The sequence below is a fragment of the Cotesia typhae genome, unplaced genomic scaffold, assembly GCF_013202065.1.
Source record: "Cotesia typhae breed Kobodo isofemale line unplaced genomic scaffold, CoteBio_Ctyphae contig_42, whole genome shotgun sequence".
In the NCBI taxonomy this organism is placed as follows: domain Eukaryota; kingdom Metazoa; phylum Arthropoda; class Insecta; order Hymenoptera; family Braconidae; genus Cotesia; species Cotesia typhae.
Window position 1 is genome coordinate 613,886 of NW_027423751.1, and position 22,928 is coordinate 636,813.

The following is a 22,928-nucleotide window of genomic DNA, read 5'->3' on the forward strand; positions in this document are numbered from 1 at the left end:
ATCGAGCATGATACATAGTATCAGTAAGTTTGAAAGTGTACGTATCGACGTTGGAGAATTACCAAAAAAAACTAAACTTAATAACAAAAGATCTCGGTAACCTCGAGGCTAAGACATCTAAAAAACCAAATTAATAAACACAAATTGAAAGTATTAGTTTTGATTGTATTAAGGAAATATAATGAACAATTTTGATCAGTAAGCAATGATTAATGAAACTAATAATTTTCATCTTATCTCCATTTAAAGCGCTGGCCACAAATTGGAAATATCTGCTATGAATTGAAATCAACATGATTTTTTAACCTATGATAAATTTTTTAGGTCAAATTCTGCTAAGAAATTCTGCAAAAGCATCATATTTATTTGATTGAATAAGAAAAAAAATCATTGTTCACCATTTATCAGAAGTCCAATTTAGGTTTTACAAAAAATTTGATCTTTTTTTTTGACACTGAAACCAACAGTTTCGGTATAATTTATAAAATTCGATCAAATTTTTGAAAAATTGAACTTTGATCATGGATAACTTTTAAACGCGTGGAAAAATCAGAAAATTTTATCAGACCTTTTTTATAGAGCGTTTAATTCTCTATAAAGTTAGTTTATAAGTTGTGGGTGTTTGAACATTTTTTTCATGTAAAAAAATTTTGAATTTCGTACATTTCATGAAAATTAATTTTGCAGATATAACAGATAGATAAAATTCATCAAATTTATCTGCTTCATCTAATTACCTTCAATTTAAACTATCACTTGTCTGGTTTTGATGATTTTTTTAATTAATTCCGTGATTTTTAAAATTTGAAAAAATTTTACATTACTGTTTTTCGGCCCTTTTTCTTCAAATAATTTTTAAACCGTAAAAGATAGCTTAGATCTATCAAATTTATGTTAAAATTCACATAATTATTTTCAATTTGAGCTATTTTTCGTCGACTTGATATTTTTTTCAATTTATTTCGCAGTTGGGAAAATTAAAAAAAATCATGAATAAATTGATTTTTAGCTTTCATCAAATGACTTTCATCTGTTACAAATTCTATTTTTTGGGTAGATGTCTTCAAATATCTATTTGCTGTAGTCAATTTCATATCATTACCCGAGAAAAACGGATAAGATCTGGCCATATATAATCAGATCTGGCCAGATCTGGTCAGATCTTTAAATTACCCAGGTAAAAAAGATTATATATAATTATATATACTCTAGGGTGATTAAAAAAAAAAGAATATTTTTTTTTTCGTTTGGTACTCTGAAAAATAGGTTCCTAGACACCTCTAAGAAAGCCTCTCCAAGCATGAGTTCTTAATTGTAACGGGAAGGTCCTCCTTCTTACAGTTTTCTATTTTTTCTTATTATCAGATAGAAAAATTTATATCTCGCTTCCAACTACTTGAAAAAATATCTTGTTCCTTAGATTTTGTAGGAAATTGAATGCTCTACAAAAAGGTCTCTTACGATTTTTTCGTAAACCCAACCGTTTAAAAGATATTAACGGTTAAAGTTTGATTATTTTTGGGAAAATTTTTTATTTCTTATGAATTTTATAACTCAATGAAAAAAATCATTATGAATGATGAAACTCATAGTTTTGTAGGAAATTTACTGCTCTATAAAAATGGTCTCTTATGATTTTTCGATCAAGTTGAGCGTTTACGAGATATTCATCGTCAAACATCAATGCATATCAATTTTTCTAGTTTTTGATCAATAATTCGAAAAATTTCAATTTATTCTGTGAGTTTCAAGGAAATTTAGACAAATTTGAGTTTCTATGAATAGAAATATGTTATGAACTATTTTTTTAATTAGTTTTTTTAGTCTTGGACATGTTTGATTACATTAAAACAAAAAATTAGTGCATTTTTTAAATATATAATTCAATTTAGTGTGTTTCACATGTGTTTCACTTTTTTATCGAAGAATTTATTTATTTAATTATCAACTGCCATATAATTTTCAATATTTTCAACATAACGGTACACTTTTACTGTAAATAATTTCCTCTATTGCAGTTTGGGTAGTTTTTTCGATGTTCTTTGATAATTTGCAATAAGTATTGGAATTGCTCTTCATTTTTGTCAAGCATTGATTATTCTCACTAACTAATGCAACAGCTCGTTCTGCTGAATCATTAACAACTTTCAATTGGTTAAAGTATTCTTTATTTTCAATGTAACTGTCATTAGTAGGCCACGATTCAATATCTTTATCAAGGAAGTCATATGGTAAATCAAAGATTTTAAAGAGATTTAAAGACTTTTTAGAAACAAAGTCACTCAGACTTTTTGCGTTAATGAATTCAAATCGTTTTTATCAATTATAAATTTTTTAGCTTTAGAATCTGTACCGTTACGAGTATTAACAGCTCCAACAATATTTTTTTACTTCCAATGAAACGGTATCGTCAAATAATGATAAAATGGCAAGTTCATCACTTAAATACCATAAATGCAAAATCATTTTTTCACAAGTTGCTGAAGAAATCAATGAATTGATATTTTTGTACTCGAATAAATTTTTCAAAAACTGCAAGTCATGATTAGCAGCAGTTGTTGCAGAAGTTGATGAAAACCAAGCTTTTAAATACAGTGTAACTATAAATATACAAATTTGCCGAAGACCGTCCAATTCTTTATTAGAAAGTTTAAATTCATTTCTGAATAGAAACATTTTTAAACTGTAAATTGCCTTCGCCATCCACCTAGCATGATGAATTGCACCAGGACGTTTGAAAAAATTTCTTCTTGAGGCATTTCTCCAAGGAAAATCAACGACAATTCCAACAATTCTTTATAGTCATCTCGGGGTTGTAGTAACTATCAAAAACAATTAAAAATTTGTCAGAAACAAGAAAATTTTTTTCTTAAAATCGCAGTTAAATCATACCTGTAAGGATTGTGCAATTAAACTAGATATTTCATTTTTTTATCCAAAATGATATCAGCAACAACAGTATCTTCAATTCCAGATTTATAATTAGTTTTATTTATTTCATCCCATGATTTTTTAAATCTTCCGAACATTGGTACGTTTGGCCCAGATGACACAGGCCAATATACTTCAAATGCACTTCTCAATATGATCTCAAAAATGTGGTGACGACATGGTAACCAGATTAACTCTCTTCCCAAAGTCTTTTCAATTGCCTTACATGTACCGTTATGAATTCCTGTATAAAGAAAATAGATAACTATCGTTAAATTTAATATTTTCAACAAATTGTAGATTATATTTAAAATCCAAATGAGTAAATAATTCTCAATAATTTCAAAAGTGAAATTTAGTAAGCAATAAAAATTAAACTAGAACGTTAATAATTAAATATTTTTTAGATTAAATTATCATTGATAAGTTACCTGTATTAACTGCCGTCGTGTCAAATCGTGTCAACAAAACACATCGCCTTAACATAATTAGTAATACCCCATTCACTCAATGTCGATAAAATGGCTGATGTTTGATTGACGTCCCAGAATTCATTTTTGGAACCCCAAGTAATTGTTCGGTACCAAATGCAGTTAAAATAACTGGTAGCCGTTCCACAGATTTTGATCCAACAAGGTCATTCAGCATTTTTCCGTCCCAATGCACAACGTATTTATCGTGTGTCTTAAAGTTGTCATTAAGTCCTTTAGCAATGTCTTCTCTTTGAAGCATACGAGCTCGTTGAATTGAACTATAACTGAGCGTTGTATCTTCAATTTTAATATCTACTGCTAATAAAACCGGAGCAATAATAAACATCGCATTTCTACTGCTGACATTAGCTCGGTCGAGTCCAAAAATGACTTCAGGAGTTAAGACATCAAGTTTTGCTCGTTTTGTCGGAATTGGAGGTTCATACTCTGAATCAGATCCAAAATTTGTAACTCCACTTAATGTATACGTAGAGAACGACTCTGATTTTTCACTTGGAACAATCGCATGACTGGTAGACGGTTGATCTAAGTCTGGAATAAGATCTGTTTTATAAATTAAACGAAGAAAATGTATAGAATTTATTCATTTTGATGACAAATAATTAAGAAAGGACTCCAAAAATTGTCTAGTCAAATGTCATCTAGTCATCTATGAAAAGTTACACTACTACCTGACTTTATAATAATTAAATATCTCAGATACTTACTACTCTCATCTATTCCCATTATAGTTGTGGTTAAGTTTGATACAGGTACATTATTAGAAAGAATCTCTTTATGGGTACCGAATTTTTGATCCAAATACAACTTTCTAATATTATCATCAAGCACTTTTAAGGATTTTTCGCTCACAATGTCGAATAATTGTTCAAGATCAGTCTGAAATTTCATTTCTTTTTGGTTTTGCGCTGAATTCTTTTTATCGAAATTTTTTTGTAATTTTAACCATTGACTGTGATAGCGAAGAAATTTTTGACTGCATTAGGAGCTCCACTAGTTGGAATCTGATTTTTTCTCCACAGTTCAATAACTTGGTCAACTGAATTTTTAGCACTTTGTTTGATTGAATACTTTAAAATTTTAAGTTGGTAGAAAAACACACGCATAACCTCTTTCACTTTTGGTAACTTACGTTCCGAAATTCTTTGTAGAGGTATTCCGATAAAACGTATTTCTTTATTCATTGTAGGTTAATTGATGATAAATAAATTTATGTGATGATTATAAGACTTATTTAAAATGAATTATTTTATTACGTATTCAAGATGATCAGTTTTAGGAACACTGAAAATACGGTATTAAATGGGTAGATACTGAAGATAGTTGAGAGTAAAAACATAGATGGCGTTAGTTTCAGAAGACAAACAGAAGAAGAAATGGAATTCAAAACAAAAATCCCCTCGAACGAAAATTTTATGTATATTTTGTGAAAAACAATTTAAAAATACGCACTGAACAAATTTCATAATAATAAATGACAACGCGATTAAGATTTTAAATTATTAAAGATAAAATTAAAAAAATATTATTAGAATAAAAACTTTCAAATGAATTTTTGAACAGAAAACATCTATAGGAGTTGCTTTTATAATAAAAACTCAAATTTGTCTAAATTTCCTTGAAACTCACAGAATAAATTGAAATTTTTCGAATTATTGATCAAAAACTAGAAAAATTAATATGCATTGATGTTTGACGATGAATATCTCGTAAACGCTCAACTTGATCGAAAAATCATAAGAGACCATTTTTATAGAGCAGTAAATTTCCTACAAAACTATGAGTTTCATCATTCATAATGATTTTTTTCATTGAGTTATAAAATTCATAAGAAATAAAAAATTTTCCCAAAAATAATCAAACTTTAACCGTTAATATCTTTTAAACGGTTGGGTTTACGAAAAAAATCGTAAGAGACCTTTTTTGTAGAGCATTCAATTTCCTACAAAATCTAAGGAACAAGATATTTTTTCAAGTAGTTGAAAGCGAGATATAAATTTTTCTATCTGATAATAAGAAAAAATAGAAAACTGTAAGAAGGAGGACCTTCCCGTTACAATTAAGAACTCATGCTTGGAGAGGCTTTCTTAGAGGTGTCTAGGAACCTATTTTTCAGAGTACCAAACGAAAAAAAAAATATTCTTTTTTTTTGAATCACCCTAATATACTCATACATAATTATATACGAAAAATGGCCCTACATAATTATATAGAATTATTTCCATAAAAAAAAAAAAAAAAAAAAATCGGTGCGTGCGGGAACCGAATCTGGGACCCAATGCTCGAAAGACTAATTCATTACCTGTTTACCTAGGAGGCTCATTTGAAAATTCAGTAGATAGAATTTAAGATAACTACAGGTAATGTGAATCGTGTCCATGATCATGCGTAATAAATAAAGATTTTTATAAAATTTGCAAATTATTAATTATCAATCTACGCTGATAGAAAGATTTATTAACTATTAACAAATTAATTTATTCGAAGACAATTATTTAATTTATTAAATTCTAATAAATATTTTTTAACATTTATAAAATATTTACTTAGGAGGAAAGTATATTTAGTAAAATAGTTTATAAGTATTTATTAATAGTTAACAAATATAGTTATATCTGGCCAGATATAATAAAATCTTTTTATGTCTGATGTGTTTTTCAATCCAAATATTGTTATATCTGTTTAGATCTGATCAGATATGAGTAGATCTGATTATGTCTCCAATCCCATATCTGATCAGATATAAATAGATCTGACCAGATATAATTATATCTGGTCAGATCTAAAACTTTTTCCCCGGGTATTCGCAAAAAATTTAATAAAAAATAAATTTTACGCCATTATTGCTTTTTAATAACGTTTTTTTTTTTCAATATTTAAACAAGAAATGTACCTATCCATGTCGGGTGTGTCCAAATAGCGCTTTTTTGTGTTGAAAAACGTATATTGGATAGAAAAAAACTTCGATAAAAATATTTTGTATTCTGGGTTGAAAAAAAATTTTTTTTTCAGTGTACTTAGGGCTATAAAAAAATATATTCAAAAACAAAATCTGGAAAATGTAAAATTTGTAAAGTTTAAAATTTTTAAAAATCCTTAACAGCGACTGTCGACATTAAATTTTGGGAACGAAGCTTTAGTATAGTACCTTTCAATAATCTTCCAAGAATTCTAAAATTTTAGAAGTAACGTTTTTAGTAGATTTCCTAGAAATCTAACTATTGCACTCAGGCTGAAACTTTCAAAAAACTTCTCGATTTTCTTATTCAATTCGTCGAGCTGGTTTAGAAGATACATATGGTTCAAAATTTTACATATGAACGTCTTTATTAGGGTGATTAAAAAAAAAAAATTTCTTCTAAACAAGCTCGAAGTTTCTTTTGGATGTAAAAAAATTACTGTGAAAAGATGAGTCCTTATTAGAACGAAGTTTTGGAACGAAGTTTCTTACGGCAGTCTTGGAGGAGATAGGGATTTTGCTGGGGGACCGAACTGAAAAAAATGTGATAGTAAAACCGTAAGAAAAAGTGCGTGGAATAAAACCGTTAAATGAGACGTGCGCAGGCACCACAGTCGTATACACAGCGAGTAGTGTATAATACCTTTCTCTTTCTCCCTCTTTCTTTTCGTTCTCTCATCCCTTCTCTCTCTATTACCACTCCATTCTTCCAATACATAGTATATCGCGTGCTTAAAGGTAAAAGGGCTTATAGCTAAGGGTTAAAAGGGATTTGTGGTGAAAGGGCGTGTAAAAAAATTTTTTTTTGCCATTTGTTTTAAAATTGTCTGAAACGTAAAAATCTGTAAAAAAAATAAGTTGGTATCCTAAAGCTAAAAGGCCGTATCTCAAGATATACGCCCTTTCAGCTTTAAGAAAAGTACTACTTAAAGATATAAGGGCGCATAAAAAAAATTGTAGTTTTGATAACAAATGTTAAATACCCATACAAAGTTCGAAAACCGGCCCTCGGATGGCCCATCGACGGGCGAAGGATACTGATTGACGGCCGATCATTGGCGACTTTTAATGGCCCACGGACGGCTGAATGTCCAAATGATAACAACGGCCCATTAACGGCAGTTGATTATCGGCCGATTGTAAGAAAAGTTATCGGGCCGTTAATGGCTGATCATCGGCTGAAAATGTTAAAATAAAAAAAAAAAAAAGCTAAAAATTTAGCCGATATGCCGTAGAATTTTTTATTCCTATAATCGTATTGGCATTATGAAGTCAAGTAGTAGAAGATGTAGCACAGGAGCGTCGATCCTAGTCGGAAATTCTGAAAAAATTTTCAAGGTTAAGTGGAAGTGGGAATGGAACCTGGTTCGTCTGCGTGAAAGTCTCGATCATTACCGGCTGCGCTGCATGCTGGAATCTAACTGAAAAATTCTACTTAGCTATTTGAATGATTGAAATATATTTTATTACTGCATATACAGATTATGAAATTTATTAGTACTCAATTTTGTCGATTTTTGTATAAACTTTTTAAATGTCTAAAGACGATTATTTTTTTTTATTCTAAATTTAATTTGCACCAAACCTATTTAGGCTAATCCCTTATTAGAAAAAGAGATTCAAAAAGATTACCTCAATGTAAAGTGTATATCTATGTAGTAGTAAAAATCAACTCTTTTTCAATTTTTTCAAACAATTTTAATCTTTTTAAATCTCTGTTTCTAATAAGGGATAGTTGATCCTTCCAATAGTTATATGTTTGTTTCAAAAATGATGCCATCCTTTTCTCAAGTCAAACTTCGAAATCACATTTAAAATTTTTATTGTCTTGTTTTATTTACTCATTATTTTTGTTTAGATCTACGATAATCTTGTATAAAAGTTTATATATTTTTTTTATTTATTTATATAAGTTTATATATAACTTCTATTTGGATCAATAATAATCTTAAATAAACATTACAATATCTTTTTTCCTTTTTTAAATATTATACTTCGCGTAATGCATCTCCGAAAACCCAAATTTGTGTTATTATAAAATAACAAATTGGCCAAGAACAGCCAGACTTTGGGCTATAAATGGATATTAATTGCAAAACATTAATGTCCGCAATAGACGGCGACCAGCGTTTAACCAAGTATGGCCCGTTGACATATCCCTATAACTGGCCAATCGTTGGCTGCCAGATATCGGCCGATGGTTGGGATTATTTCCATTAACGGCAACTTTGTATGGGTAATACCCTGATTAAACAAAATGATTTGATATGATTAAAAATGATTATTTTTCTAATTATTTTTAATTCTGTCAAATCATGTAAATCATTTCAAATCATATCTCTTAAGGGGCATTCAACATTGTGAAATCATTTTTAATCATTTTGTTTAATAAGGGTAGTTTCACAAGACGAGTTATGCTCAAATAACAGCTCCATTTACAAAGTTTAATATAAACAAATAGAAAATAAATCAATCAAAAACAAATTACGTAAAAATTAAGTAATAAAAAAAATCACAATATTGTAATATTTTAAAATTATAACATTTGAATATTTTAAAATTTCTTATTTTTCTTCAAACATTATAATTTCATGATAATTGTTCATGTTTTTAAATTTTATAATAACTATTTCTTAAAATAAAAAGCGAGAGAATAATCACGCGTACTTTATTGTTTTTTGGATATATTTTTTCTTTTGTAACTTTAAAAAATTGTACAGTTGAGGTTTTACGCCGGTACTACCACAGAAAGTTTTTTTCACATTTTTAAATTACGAATATGTTCCTTTGTAAACCGGGCCGAAAAAAAATTATACGCCCTTTCACCTAAGATCACCAAAATTTTGAATTCTCAAAAGTAAAAGAGCGTATAATTGAAGACATACGCCCTTTTACCTTTCAAATTTTTGTTTTTCAATTTTCAGTGTAGAATGTGTCTACTACTTAATTGGCAATAAAAAAACAATATGCGCCTTTCACAAAGGTAAAAGGGCGCATAAATTGTTATAAGCCCTTTTACCTTTAGGCACGCGATATACTCATGAATTCATGAACTCATGAATACATGAATACATATTTCTATGTAATTTTATCTTGTCAAACAAAAATAAAGAGACATTTTGTTATTTTAGTTGATAATTTGAATTACGATTTTTTTTTTATTTTACGTAATTTATTATTTCCTAAAATACTGAATTTCCTAAATACTTTCCTGTTCTTAAATAAAAACTAATCAGCAAAATTTGAGAGAAAAAAATCAAGAAAATCTACAAAAAATTGAGCACGATTTTTTTTTTTGCAAATTGTGTCGATTCTACATTAGCCGAAGGAACTTCGTTCTTACCTAGTGTCCCACGACACCACATCTTTTTTTATTAATATTAAGATTGTCCTCATCGCATTTTTAGTAGATTTCATAAAAATCAATGTTTTGCATTGGTCCTCATGTCGGAATTTACTCGGAATTTTGTCATAATATCTTTTAACTAGTAGAGTAAGGTTGAAAAATAACGTCAGTGAATTGTAAAGAAATTTGTGAAGAAAACCGGAGTAGATAAAATTTCTTTAACTTTATGATCTCGTATGCGAGAAGTTCCAGGGACGGCCTGCAGGGTTAACCGGTTTCCAAATTTTTTTTGTTGTTGTAATTTTACAAAATGTTTTTGACTGCCATTGTACTGAAAAATTATAAAATATTCTTCGAAATTTGCGAAACATCTATCGGAAATTTGTTGGACAACATTATAATTCAAATATAGTGATTTTATCAAAAAAATTTTATTTAAATGTTTTGTACCTTTACTATCTTAAAAAAAAAATATTTATGTAAATATAATTAATAGTTAAAGTAATCAAAGGGAAAAATTTGATTTATTATTTATTTTGTTTTAATTTTATGTAGCACTAACTCAAATTTCAGAAGTTTGAAATTTCGAGCAACGGAGGTTTTGGGGCTTGGGGCTTGGAGGGAATGAAACATTTCTTCGAGTTTAGGAGGTTTTCGACTTATCGAGGTTCGACTTAACGAGGTTCTACTGTAATATATTAATTAAATAACATATATTCCATGTAGATAATTATATTTCGTCTTGGAAGTAAATAAATAAAAAAATTAATAAAAAGGACACTGTAATCGAAAAAATGATTATGTAACCAGGGTGTTTTGCCCAGATCCAGTTGGTCACCCCTTTTCTTCTTAGAAAGAGTGCCACTGGGATTTTAGACACGGTGTCCCAGAAACCGGGGTAGCATGAGAGGGGAAAGACAGAGTCGTGAGAAGTCCGAGAGGGCTGTAAATAACACCGAGAAAAATTATTTATAGCAATTAAAATGGTTTATTCAATTATATTACAAAACTTAAGAACTTAACTTATAAACTAACTTAATTGTGAGAACCACTCACCTACGCTGGTCCTTGCCAAATTAACTTAATCGTGAGAACCTCTCACCTACGTTGGCCCTTGCCAAATATTCTTACAACTAAATATCCAATTTTCTAAGCCTCTACGAAATACCAATTTGAACCTATTCCCGACTGCGCCCCTGACTCGGGCGTCTATACAACGTTTCTAAATAATTCACTAAATTCCATACAACCGATCGTCCACCGGACGCTAACTTAATACACAACTTTCTCTAATTACTAATTATCTATATTCCTGGAATTTTACGCTTAACAATTCTTTGATATAAAATATCAAATTCACTAATTCAATTCATTACCAAAATTTATCAACTAAATTCATTAATCAAATTTCATTTATTCTACTAAACTCACTAATCAATTAAATTCATTAAACAATTTTTCCAATAAATTAATTCACTAAATTTACTAAATTAATTAAATTCAGCCCAACGGCCTAGAATTAATTTTACAAAATTCCAAATTTCAATTTCTACAAATTTAACAAGCCTTATTAAATATTCAAACTACATATATTCCAAAATGACCTTGACTATCTAAATTACACAAATGCTTCTACTATTTCAAATTTTACCAAGATAATTTTACTTGAATAATTTCTTATAACTAAAAGACTTGTAACAACTAATAAATGACGTTGATGAATAGTTTACTTATAAAAGAATCTACTAATTTAAAAGTGACATCTGAGACAATAGCGATCATTAATTGACAAAATTTTATTACAGTTACTTCGGCCTCTCAATTTACAAATTCAAGCTTGGCCTGAAATAATTGTAATAATAATACCTGACTTAACTTTTCCGATTCTCCCCAAACGTTGAGTGATGTCCTGGTGGAAACTAGCGAAATCAGCGGCTGGTTGGTCTCTCTCTCGTCTCCAATGAACTATCTGGCTCCAAGTAAAGGGTTCCCAAATTCCGAGTTATACATTGACTTCCTTCTTGATGGTTCTAAATCTCGATGACAGAATTCACTACACAGCACTATACTGACTTAACTGTTTTGTCAAAAGCCTCACTGGCTCAAAAGCTTCGATGTTCCTTTTGCCGGCTCTTTTATAACCCTCAACTCCTAGCTCTCGAGCTTTTCTATTGTCAACCCCGCTTCGTTTTCGGAGACAGCAGTGGGGACTTTCGATTTGCACGCCCGGTGACAAGTCTGAACTACTTGTCAAAAATCGAACGGTAAGGGAAAACCCTCATTTATCGTGGCGTCAATAAGGTGGTCGATAACGACCATGGGAAGTTCAGTTTTCCCTGTCACAATTAATTTATGGTCATCTTCGCGAAATCAAAATTAATTTTCATGCCGTAAAGTATTATTATTCTCAAGTAAATTCCACAACAATATTAGCAAAATTCCGAAAAAACACTAGCGAAACTCTGATAAAGCTCCGCAAAACATAAAAAAAAATTTGACAAAAACTCCATAGCAACTCCGAAAAAAAGAAAAGAGACCAAAAAAAAGCACCCTAATATACATAACTTTTATGTATAACTTTTGATAGAAAAAAAAATAGCTAATTTTTGATAAATTCACGTAAAAGCTCACAAAATTACCTCTAATTTGACGTATATAATGTTGACTTTTTCATATTATTAGTTACTTCATCGAAGTTAAGAATTCAATTGAACTCTTTGCAGGCTATGTGTAATACAACCTACTTATGTATGTTAAAATTTTATTCAATGTCAAACGAAAGTTATTGATACAAGATGATAATTTATTCTATGAAATCTACCTTCCATTTCGGGTGTAGTCGAATGGTGGTCTTTTTTTAAATAAACAAATGTTTCTATGTGATAAAATAAATTTAAAGTGATCTAAGTGTACAATTTTTTGGCAGTAGTACAAGTTGTCATATAACATTTTACGAATTAATTTCATCAAAATAAATTAATCAAATTGAAAAAAAAATTAGGAAAATGGATGACCTTGAAGGCCATCCCTGCAACTTCCCGCTACTTTCGTAATTGAGCGCTTAAAATTGCGCTTATTACGTTTTTGAATTCGAAGAACTAAAAAATATAATTTTCATGTAGTTTTGAGCTCTTCGAGCTCAAAAGTCTGATAGAAGTTTAATAAAACATTTTTTTTTGAATTTTCAAACCGCAATAACTTTGGAATGAATAAACCGATTTTCACGCGGTTGGCGGCATTCGACCCAGTTCTTCAAATTCTATAATACATTTTTAAACAAAAATTGATTAGACCGGAAGTTTCGGTGTAATTTGAAAAAAACGCTTTTAGTCGATTTCTTTCGTCAACGATAACTCACGAACGAACCAACCAATTTTCATAGGCTTGGTGGCGATCGACGTCGTTTTTCGATGTCAAGTGTTGATGAGTTTTTGGAATTCATCGATTAAGCCGTTTAAAAGTTATTAAAACAAAACTTGATTTGAAAAAATTTTTTTTTCGTAGTTTTTTTAAGATTCCTTAAAATCTACCGTTCGGAAACGGTCCAAATTGTATTCAAAATCTAAGTTTGGTCAAGCTCGTTCAAATGACACCGACTGCGATCAAATCAGCCAAACCGTTCAAAAGTTATGAGAGGTTTCCACACACACACACAAAATCAAGCTTCCATGTTTCGTTCCATTAATTTGTACCTCACAGACATAACATGCAAACAAATGCTACAAAAACTATACTGTAAGATAAAAAAATAATTACTGATCTTTTACAAATTTTTTTTTGGTTTTTTAATAACTATTTTTACATAAAGTAATGATATATATCTCTTGATGTATATTAATTTGTAAATGCAACTCAAATTTTTTTCGTTGAAGCAAAAATTTTTCAAGTTTAAAATATGACTTTTCACTGAATGAGACTTTTGAGCTTGTAGTGAGGATTCTAAATCAACGGGTGGTTCACATTAAGACCTCCAAATCCTCAATGAGGATTTTGAGTATCAAAGTGAAATTACTTTCTGTGCGGCAAATAAAACATCAAAGAAATTGAGGCTCCTGAGGTTAAAACTAGGATTTGTTTGTTGACTCGGGAGCTGTTTCATAAAAATTCGCTGATTGCGATATTTTTGGACTGATACTTTATTTTGCAAATAATCGTTATAGTTTTTATATTGGCTTCAAATACAATCTTTGAAAAGTGAAATGATTAAATAATTGTTTAGATTTTTGAGAATTTAAAATTTTTGCAATAGAAAATTATTGATATTGTTTTTGTATGGAATCATCATGTATATTAAATGTAAGAATACTACTAAGTATACGTGTTATCAGAAATTAACATTTGAATTATTTTTGTTTTTGCAGAAAATTTTGAGGCTCATGGTGATATAGCTCCATATTTATTTCGTAATACTGCGGATTGAACAGGCACACACATATTTTGGATATTACCAATTATCATTTTTATTTTAAGAGTATCATTTTTTTCGTAAATTTAAATAAGGACAATGGGAAAACAAAATAGTAAACTTAAGCCAGAAGTACTCGAAGATCTGAAGCAGAATACGGAATTTTCAGGTAATTACTGATCGAAATAAATAATGTTCATTGATATCAATTTTTTACAAAAATTTATAATAAAATCAATGGCAATTTTAATAACAATATATAAATTAATGTCATTAATATATTAATACATATATTAATATTTGCTATGGTTTATATTTAAAAAAAAAATTTTATGAGAACAAATTTTTTAATTGTTAGCTATTAAGGTGAATTAGACATAAAATCGATGTAACGATGAAAATCTGAATCTTAAGTATGTTGTTACTTAATATTAACCCAAACAATACGTGATTGAGCAAGATTCCTGTTGCCAGACCTTATGCAAAAATTTTAGTTTCTAGCGTCTCCATCTACGTATATGCCTTGCATAAAATCCCGTCAAAAGAAACTGATTCAAGAATTGTGTAGAATAGCAACTGCCGACAAATGAAAACTTTCCGATGAAAAAAGTTTTTGTTTAATCATATATAATCATACATAATGATCTATATATGATTGGATCCAAAAATTTCCCAGGTCCAATATTATATATAATCGAATATATACTTGTATGTAATTATATATAACTATGTATAATTATATATAACAATATTTTACTACATATTATTATTTCTAATTAATTATTTTTCTTAATTTTACGGATGGAGTACTAGATAGTCATACGCGATTCTCTATAATGAATTAAAATATAAAAAAAAAAAAATGTTTTTTATAAATTTACGGCTGTAACACCAGCAGTCACCTATCCACCTTCTAACCCATGCTCAATGCCGCTTCACTTTAGTGATCTCTGTGCACCTTGAAGTTCCCGTCTGCTGTGCTGCTATCTTATGTGACAATCATTCTATGAAGTACACAATGTATCCAATCAGTTTATCATGAATATAATATAAAAATTAATTTCATAATATATTTTGATAGTCTTTATTTATTTGTTTTACTAAATCTCGTTATTACATCACATATTTAAATAATAAAGTAAATAATGACTTTACTGCTAGACAGTACACGGAGAAAAAAATATCGCTCTCATCACTATACGTATCTTAATTATCACGATCCAGGCGAAAAGTAGTGGGAAAGTAGTGGCGCTGCAAGCGGTGTATCGTGATTATCACGATACGTATAGTCCTTAACACTATACGTTTTGAGGTAATCACAATAAGTATAGTGATAGAATACAAACATTTGTTAACAGTCGCTATACATATGATTGTGATAATGATGATACAAAGTTTCGTGTTTATCACGATATTTTTTTCTCCGTGTATAGCAGAGCAGATCAAAACATCCCATATGAAATGGAACAAATTTTTTAATTTCAGAATTATTTAAACGTAATAGTAAACACTACTTTGCACTTTTTGTGATTACAAGAAAAAAATGGCAAAAAACTGCAGTCACAGCAATGAAAAAATTTTTTTGGACCAAGATCACGTATGATTTTGATGTATTTCAATTTACGGTATCTGAATCTGAACGTTTTGCAGCCCCTTGAGTCATCAAAATTTGAAAAAATTGCAAAAAACCAAAAAAAATTGTAAGAAATCATGAAAAATCGAGATTAAAAAAAATTTTTGGATTCAGATTGAGTATGATTTTTATGTACTTTGTTCTACTGAATTTGAATCTGAAGTTTTCTTGTCTCAATGACGTTTTAAAATTAAAAAAATCTGGAAAACGGTTGACCCTAAAGGCCATCCCTGCAACTTCCCGCTAATTCAATATCTAAATGCTTAAAATTGCACTTGTGACGTCTTGAGCTCTTCGCGCGCGCGCGCGCGCGCGTGTGTGTGTGTGTGTGTGTGTGTGTGTGTGTGTGTGCTTATGTATGCATGTTGTGATCCTCTTATAACTTTTGAACGGCTTGATCAAACTTAGATTTTGAACAGACTTTGAACTGATTCAGCTCGATAGATTTTGAGAAATCTCAAAAAAACTACAAGAAAATTTTTTTCAAATGTGGTTTTTTTTTAAATAACTCTTAAACGGCTGCACCGATTGATTCCAAAATCTAATCAGCTCTTAACATTGAAAAACCACGTCAATCGCCGCCAGATCGGTCAAAATCGGTCGATTCGTTCGTGAGTTATCATTGTCGAAAGAAAATCGAAAAAAGTTTTTTTTTTTTAATTACTTCGACATTTCTGGTTCGATCAATTAAAATTTGATTCTTTGTGGGGCTCAAAAAACTGCGTCGAATGCCGCCAACCGCGTGAAAATCGGTTCATTCATTCATAAGTTATTGCGGTTTGAAAATTCAAAATATAGTGTTTTATTAAACTTCTATCAGACTCTTGAGCTCGGAGAGCTCAAAACTACATAAAAGTTATATTTTTGAGCTCTTCGAGTTCAAAAACATAATAAGCGCAATTTTGAGCGTTTATTTACGAAAGTAGCGGGAAGTTGAAGTGATGGCCTTCAGGGTCAACCGTTTTCCTAATTTTTTTATCTTCAAATGATCTTCGCAGTGAGTTCTTTTTACGTCTTCTATTTTCTTCTGGTATTTGTCTGGTTAGCATCCAGCAAATATCTGACATCTTGTTGACATTCTGATTTACGCGATACCTACCTTTCATTTCAGTTATTAAGGATACTCTGACGTCACTCCGTATCTCAAATAATACTACTTTACAGGAAAGACATAAACTTTTTTCGAGAAAATCAAATTATAAAATCGTGAATGTCAATCGCTAATTTCAACGTTTTACTAGTTTCCCATAGATATATACGCCAATTATGTTTCAGAAAAAGAGTTAGATGTGCGCATGCAAGCGTAGTAGTCTAATTCGTGTACTGCATGCTCTCAACTTTCTCAAAGTAGTTAGTGCATTATAATATTGATTTTAATTGCGATCGCAGATTTATCATAAACTCCAAATTCACATTATCAGTTTAAGTAATAAAGTTTTTGAATTTCCATCAAATTCCATAAGTGGCCCTTAGTACAAGACTAATACATGTACTTTGGTCTAACCTATCTTTTCTTGGGCAATTATTACCCACAAGGATTGAGTTCTTTTTTTTTTTTTTTTTTTTTTTTTATTAAAAATAATATAGAGTACAAGGCGTTGGTTTAAACCAATATAGCCAACGTTTACATATTAGTGATTGACATTATACATAATCATTGCGTTTGTACATAACAGTTATATAAAGTGAAGTAGAAATATCTGTGGGTAAACTAGATCAATACATTATCACAGTACGGTCATTTTTAAATATTTTAAAAATTACTAATAAGTCTACAGTTTTAACATTTTGTGCGAAAACATTACACAAACTAGCTAAGTAATGCTATCACAATTATATAAGTATAGTTTATCACAAATTTTAATTTATTCTTAATTTAGAACTTAGTGATCTAACGCAAATTAGAGATAGTATTCACTTACGTTTGAATCTAAATATAGATAAATGGTAAAAAATTTACATAAAATCACTTTTTCCTGTACAAATGTGCTTAAACAGATAGTCATTAACGATTTAAAAATCAATTCATTATATAAATCTTTCAATAGATGGAAGAAATTTGCACAAGCAATTCAAAATTCCCTGGCTTGTTTCCTAAAAAAAATTCAGCGCTGTAAGGAGCTTGGCCTATCAAGACGGTTAATACATCGATAAGCTCGACTCTGAGCATCATATAAAGGGTACTGAAACAGTATGTGGTTCGGGGATTCATCCGCACCACCGCAGGTACAAGATGGAAACTGTACAATACCATATCTAAATAAGCAAGAGTTTAATGAATGATGACCACTCCTAATTTACTAAACCATAGTTTGGACGTATTAACGTAGAAGTTATTTCTGTAGTAGTTACCCTTATCAATATTCGAAGACATGAACCAATCGTGGAATTTTGACCACATTCTATCTTTCCATATTTTTTTAAAATCGCTTGCAGGGAGAAGAAGGGAAGTATCTCTGCCTGAGTAAATAGCCCCCTTAGCAACTCTATCGGCTGCCTCATTACCGATGATGCCACAATGTGCAGGGATCCAAAAAAGCCTGACCCTCTTATCTCTCAACTCCAACTTTCTTAATGTCTCTGATCAAAAGGGCCAGATAGGATTTTTTACCCACCGCTTTGTCAGACACTAGGACTTGAAGCACACTCTTAGAGTCTGAAAAAATTACGTCAAAGATGTCTCTAAAAAGCTCTTGAGACCATTTAGTTCCACTAATTTCCTCTTCTTCCTTGAATGACACCTGCGGGTGATACATAATTGATTCGAAATCATACATGTAGCATAGTGGACCGTAGGCAGACATAATCAAATGTCTGTACTTGTCAATTTCGCGGAATCTAACTACAAGATTGACCGGGTCGTCTCTTTTAATCAGGGTTGGAGTATCTTCCAGGTCTACGACCTCTTGTAAAACATGTAGAACTTTGTGATTCACTCTAGATGCAACTCTGGCCCAGAAATTTGAGGCCAAATATCTAAACCTGATATCAAGCGGGGGCTCTTTTGCCTCTGCTAGAATTACATTGCACGGTGTAGACGAGAAGTAACTTAGAGCTGCTCTTAGACTTCTAAATTGAATTTTATCGAGTTTATTTCTCTCTGACTTAGTTAGGTTAAAAAGAACAAGACCACTATACTCCAACCTAGACCTAATTAAAGCTCTATAGATCTTAATAGCAACAGAGGGTCAGCACCCTACCAAGTCCGTCTCAGACAGTTGATTGTCTTAAGTGCGTTCCGACATTTCTTGTCAACCTTCTCAATGTGAGTCTCCAGCTCATACGAACCTGGAGATCCACACCAAGAAACCGGACCACTTCGGAGTTAGAAATCGACCACCCTCTAACAGTTATGTTCCACCTCGGTGAATTTAGCTTTCTACTATTCCTTTTGTCGAAAACACAGAATTGGGTTTTCTTCAAAGATAGATCGAGTCCAAAACTGTCTAGGTAGCTACACACATCGTCTATTGCTTTTTTCACTCGCTCAATTGCTGCATTGGTGTTCCGATGACTCGAGTAAAGACATGCATCGTCAGCATATTGTAGGATATTACAACCATAAAATCTGCCCACAACTTGCTCTAATTCTAGCACGTAAATTGCATATAATGACCTGTCGCTCCTTACAAAGTCGAATCCTTTGATATACAGAGTATCTTTTTTCTTGAGCCCGGTTTCTGAAATTAGAAAAATATCAATATCTTTGGAATTATGTATAAGTTCGTTAAGTTTAGGCCTAATACTCCGTGCATACCATTGAATAATATTTAACAAAAAATTTTGTTTACTGCCCTTGTTTTGCGTATCCATGATTTTTAAGATGAAGCTCCACCGCTTTTCTCAGATGCTTCATCAGCAGCTCGATATCCGTCGACAACATGAAAGCCCTTAACAGCTCTTCCAGTGCATCACTAATCCTCGCTGGTCCATTAACTTGTACTCCGCCAACCTCTCCACTAGAAAGATCAGGAGCTGGTTTGGAACTCGGTCGACTTTAGGTAGGGGTCGAATTACTTTTTCAGTTACCGAAAATTCCTACTGAGTAAAGGTCCTCCCCTTCCCCCTTTATCCGTTATTTTCCCCCAGTTCCCAAAAATTTGTCTTTAATGACAAATTTAGCTATTATATATGGCTACACGCACGCACGCACGCACACACACCCTCCACTCACCCCCCACACACACACATTCTCAATAAAACAATTTTATTCAAAAAACACACTCGACTCTTATTTACAATGACTTTTAAAATCCGCAATACTCTTTTTAACATAACTTCCTGGGAATCAAAATTTCCCGGTACCTAACTTCGATAAATAATTAAATTTAAATTTTGGTTGCTTAATTTATAAAAATATCACAGCTGCTTTTTATTCAACCAAAAATGTTGAATAAAATGTTGAATTAATTAATATTCACTCGAATTCAAACTGCCTGAATAATCGGCTTACGTCCATTTTGAATTCCAGTAAGGATTTGAGACTCAGTTATTAACTTGACTAAATTTTTCGGAGGCCAAAACTTCATGTTAATTATCTCTATAATTATTAACTGGAATTTGGCAAACTTATTTATCGAAGTTTTGAACAATTTTTAATCTACTGATAATTTTTACTTTTATGATTTTTATAATTTCAATTTACTGATTGACAATTTAATTTTTCGAAGATTTATTTTAACTATAATTTTTACTTTAAATTTTGAAGATTATTTCAAAGATTAATTTTAATTATTAATTCCAATTTTAACTTTTAGAATTAGTTTAGAGGTTGATTTTATTTATGAATTATAGTTTGACTTTAATAATATTTTATGTCAATTTTATTTTAATTCCTAAATCGCCTTAAAATTTATTCGACAAAATTCTCTTTTGGCTTTTGATGTGATTTAGCTTAATTGTAACTGTACTAATAATTTTACTTTTGTAAATTTTATCTCGAACTAATTAATATTCTAATTTGTAATTTAAATTCTAAATTTAACCTTTTTTATTTTAATTTTAAACTATCTCGAATTTTACTATTTCGGTCAAATTTTATTCTAACTATTCTTATCTTCAACTTATAAAGTTAGTACTTAATTTGATTCAGGTAATTAATTAATTAATCAGTTGTGTGATTGGAAGCCGGAACCTGGCCCGTGCCTAGAGTTTCCTTCAGCAAAGCAAATTTTACCGAGGTTAATGTTTTTGTACCTGGGATTTTTGTCGATTCTTGTCGACTTTCGTTGTCGTCCTTTTTACGCTTTGTGTCTTGGTAAATCCTCTACAACAACCCATGTAGGAAAGAACAACGAGCCCAAGCTTGCCCCAGACTTGGCCCAGTCTTGGCGGAAGTCTGGAATGATAACATGGGGCCAAGCTTGTATGCCAGACTTAGCCCAGTCTTTGTTGCCATGACTGAGCCAAGCTTGTATGCCCGAGTTTACCCCGAATTAATCCAAAGTTGACCCAGAGTTGGCCCAGCCTTGGTTACCATGATTGTGCCAAACTTACCTAAATCTCCAAAATTAATTTTAAAAAGTAGAAAATCTTAATTAAATGAGCGATTCTCTGTTTTAATTTAGTACTAACGCAAGTTTGTGACGTGTAATTACTTATTAAGGCTTACCCGATTTAATGTAGAGAAATAAAGTAGTTGACGGAATCGAGATTCGAACCCTAGCCGCGCGCTTGCAAGCCGACGCCTAACCCATTACGCCATTAAAACGACAGGTCGATCTAAAGCTTATCATTCTTATAAGCCAAATTTATTCAAAGGTAGATTTTTACGGTTAGTTATTTATATTGATTATTTTTTTTTATGGTGATGATATTTTTAAATATTTATTCCAATCAAATAAAATTAATTCAAAATTTACAAATATTTTCCTTAGTTCTTAGGCTGGGCCCAAAGCTGGCGTGTCATGGATCGGCCAAGGTTGAGTTACTCAGTCCCGGGTCAAGGCTGGCGTGCCATGGATCGGCCAAGGCTGGCGTGCGATGAATCGGCCAAGGCTGAGCTACCCAGGCTTGGCCCAAGGCTGGTTTACCGAAGAAACGGCCGAGGCTACTTTACCCAGTCTTGGGTCAAGACTGGGACACCAAGCTTGGTACCCCAGTATTGGCGCAAGCTTGGCCCCGGCGTTCAACTCTGGTGATTCCTGTATGGGAATCTCCACTGCTCTCGCTGCTCGGGATTTTATTGGCGATGTAATTAAATCTGTAATTGCAGTACTATTATAGTAATTATTATAAGATATTTAAGCTGGCTAAATTCCTAGCAATAAATATTGATTATTAATATTGAAAGATCGCTCTAAAGGTTCCACAGAAAACTCAGAGGAAACAGAGATAATTACCTTGCAATTGCAAAATTCCGTGGCAGCTTTGTCGGGCTCCGCTCGGGCTTTGTCAAGATCTGATCTGATCAAAACTCAATTTTCGAAATACGGAGTAAAACCAACAATTTTCCAATTTTTTTAATTTTAAATTTCTTTAGCGGGAACTTGAAAATTTGTATTCACAAAACCATGACTAAAAGAGAGTTATCGATAAACCGTAAAAAAGGCGGCACTTACGAATAGAAAAAATTAATAATACGGTTGATTCTACAAGCCATATCCGTGCAACTTCCTGCTAATTTTAAATTAAAAGCATTCCGAATTTCACTTATTATGATTTATTTGAGCTTTCCGACCTCAAAGTCATGGTACTGCAGCTATTTTGAGCTCTCCAAGCTCCAAGATAAAATTATTGGCTGGGTGCACGCACATATACTAGTCAAAAATGAGTGTGTATACGTTTAACATGAAAAGATGTTGAGCATTATTTTAGGTGGCGCAATCGGATGCATCAACGCGCAACACACTGTCAATGAAGTAGTATAATAAGTGATGTTACTCTGCCCACGAGTGCCGAGCGAATTGTAAGCTTTTGAGCCCTCTTAGCTCAAAAGTTTAGCTTGTATTCACTAGGACACTTTTTTGAATATATTTGAATTCTAATAACTTTCAGACAAGCCAATTGATCTTGATGTAGTTGGTGGAATTTAGCACAGTTAAGCTCTCTTGAACTTTACTAAAATTGTCGGAAAGAAATCCGATCTTATAAAGAATTGAAAAATTATCTTAAAAAACACAAATTTCACAAACGAATTCACTGATTTTGACGAACTTTGG

At 31.3% G+C, this 22,928-nt stretch overlaps 1 protein-coding gene across 4 annotated transcripts in view; it reads left to right on the forward strand.

The window, feature by feature from the left end:
* Positions 1–22,928, forward strand: part of Nca (neurocalcin homolog) — a 118,700-nt gene that overhangs the window by 92,198 nt on the left and 3,574 nt on the right. For 3 of the 4 annotated variants that reach the window (XM_074243964.1, XM_074243962.1, XM_074243963.1), the window contains exon 2: positions 14,092–14,304. In XM_074243964.1, the coding sequence (XP_074100065.1) occupies positions 14,235–14,304 (70 nt within the window). In that variant the 5' untranslated portion in view covers positions 14,092–14,234. Of the gene's footprint in view, positions 1–13,377; positions 14,027–14,091; positions 14,305–22,928 lie in introns of those variants that run through there. The other variant, XM_074243965.1, reaches the window with a different exon arrangement.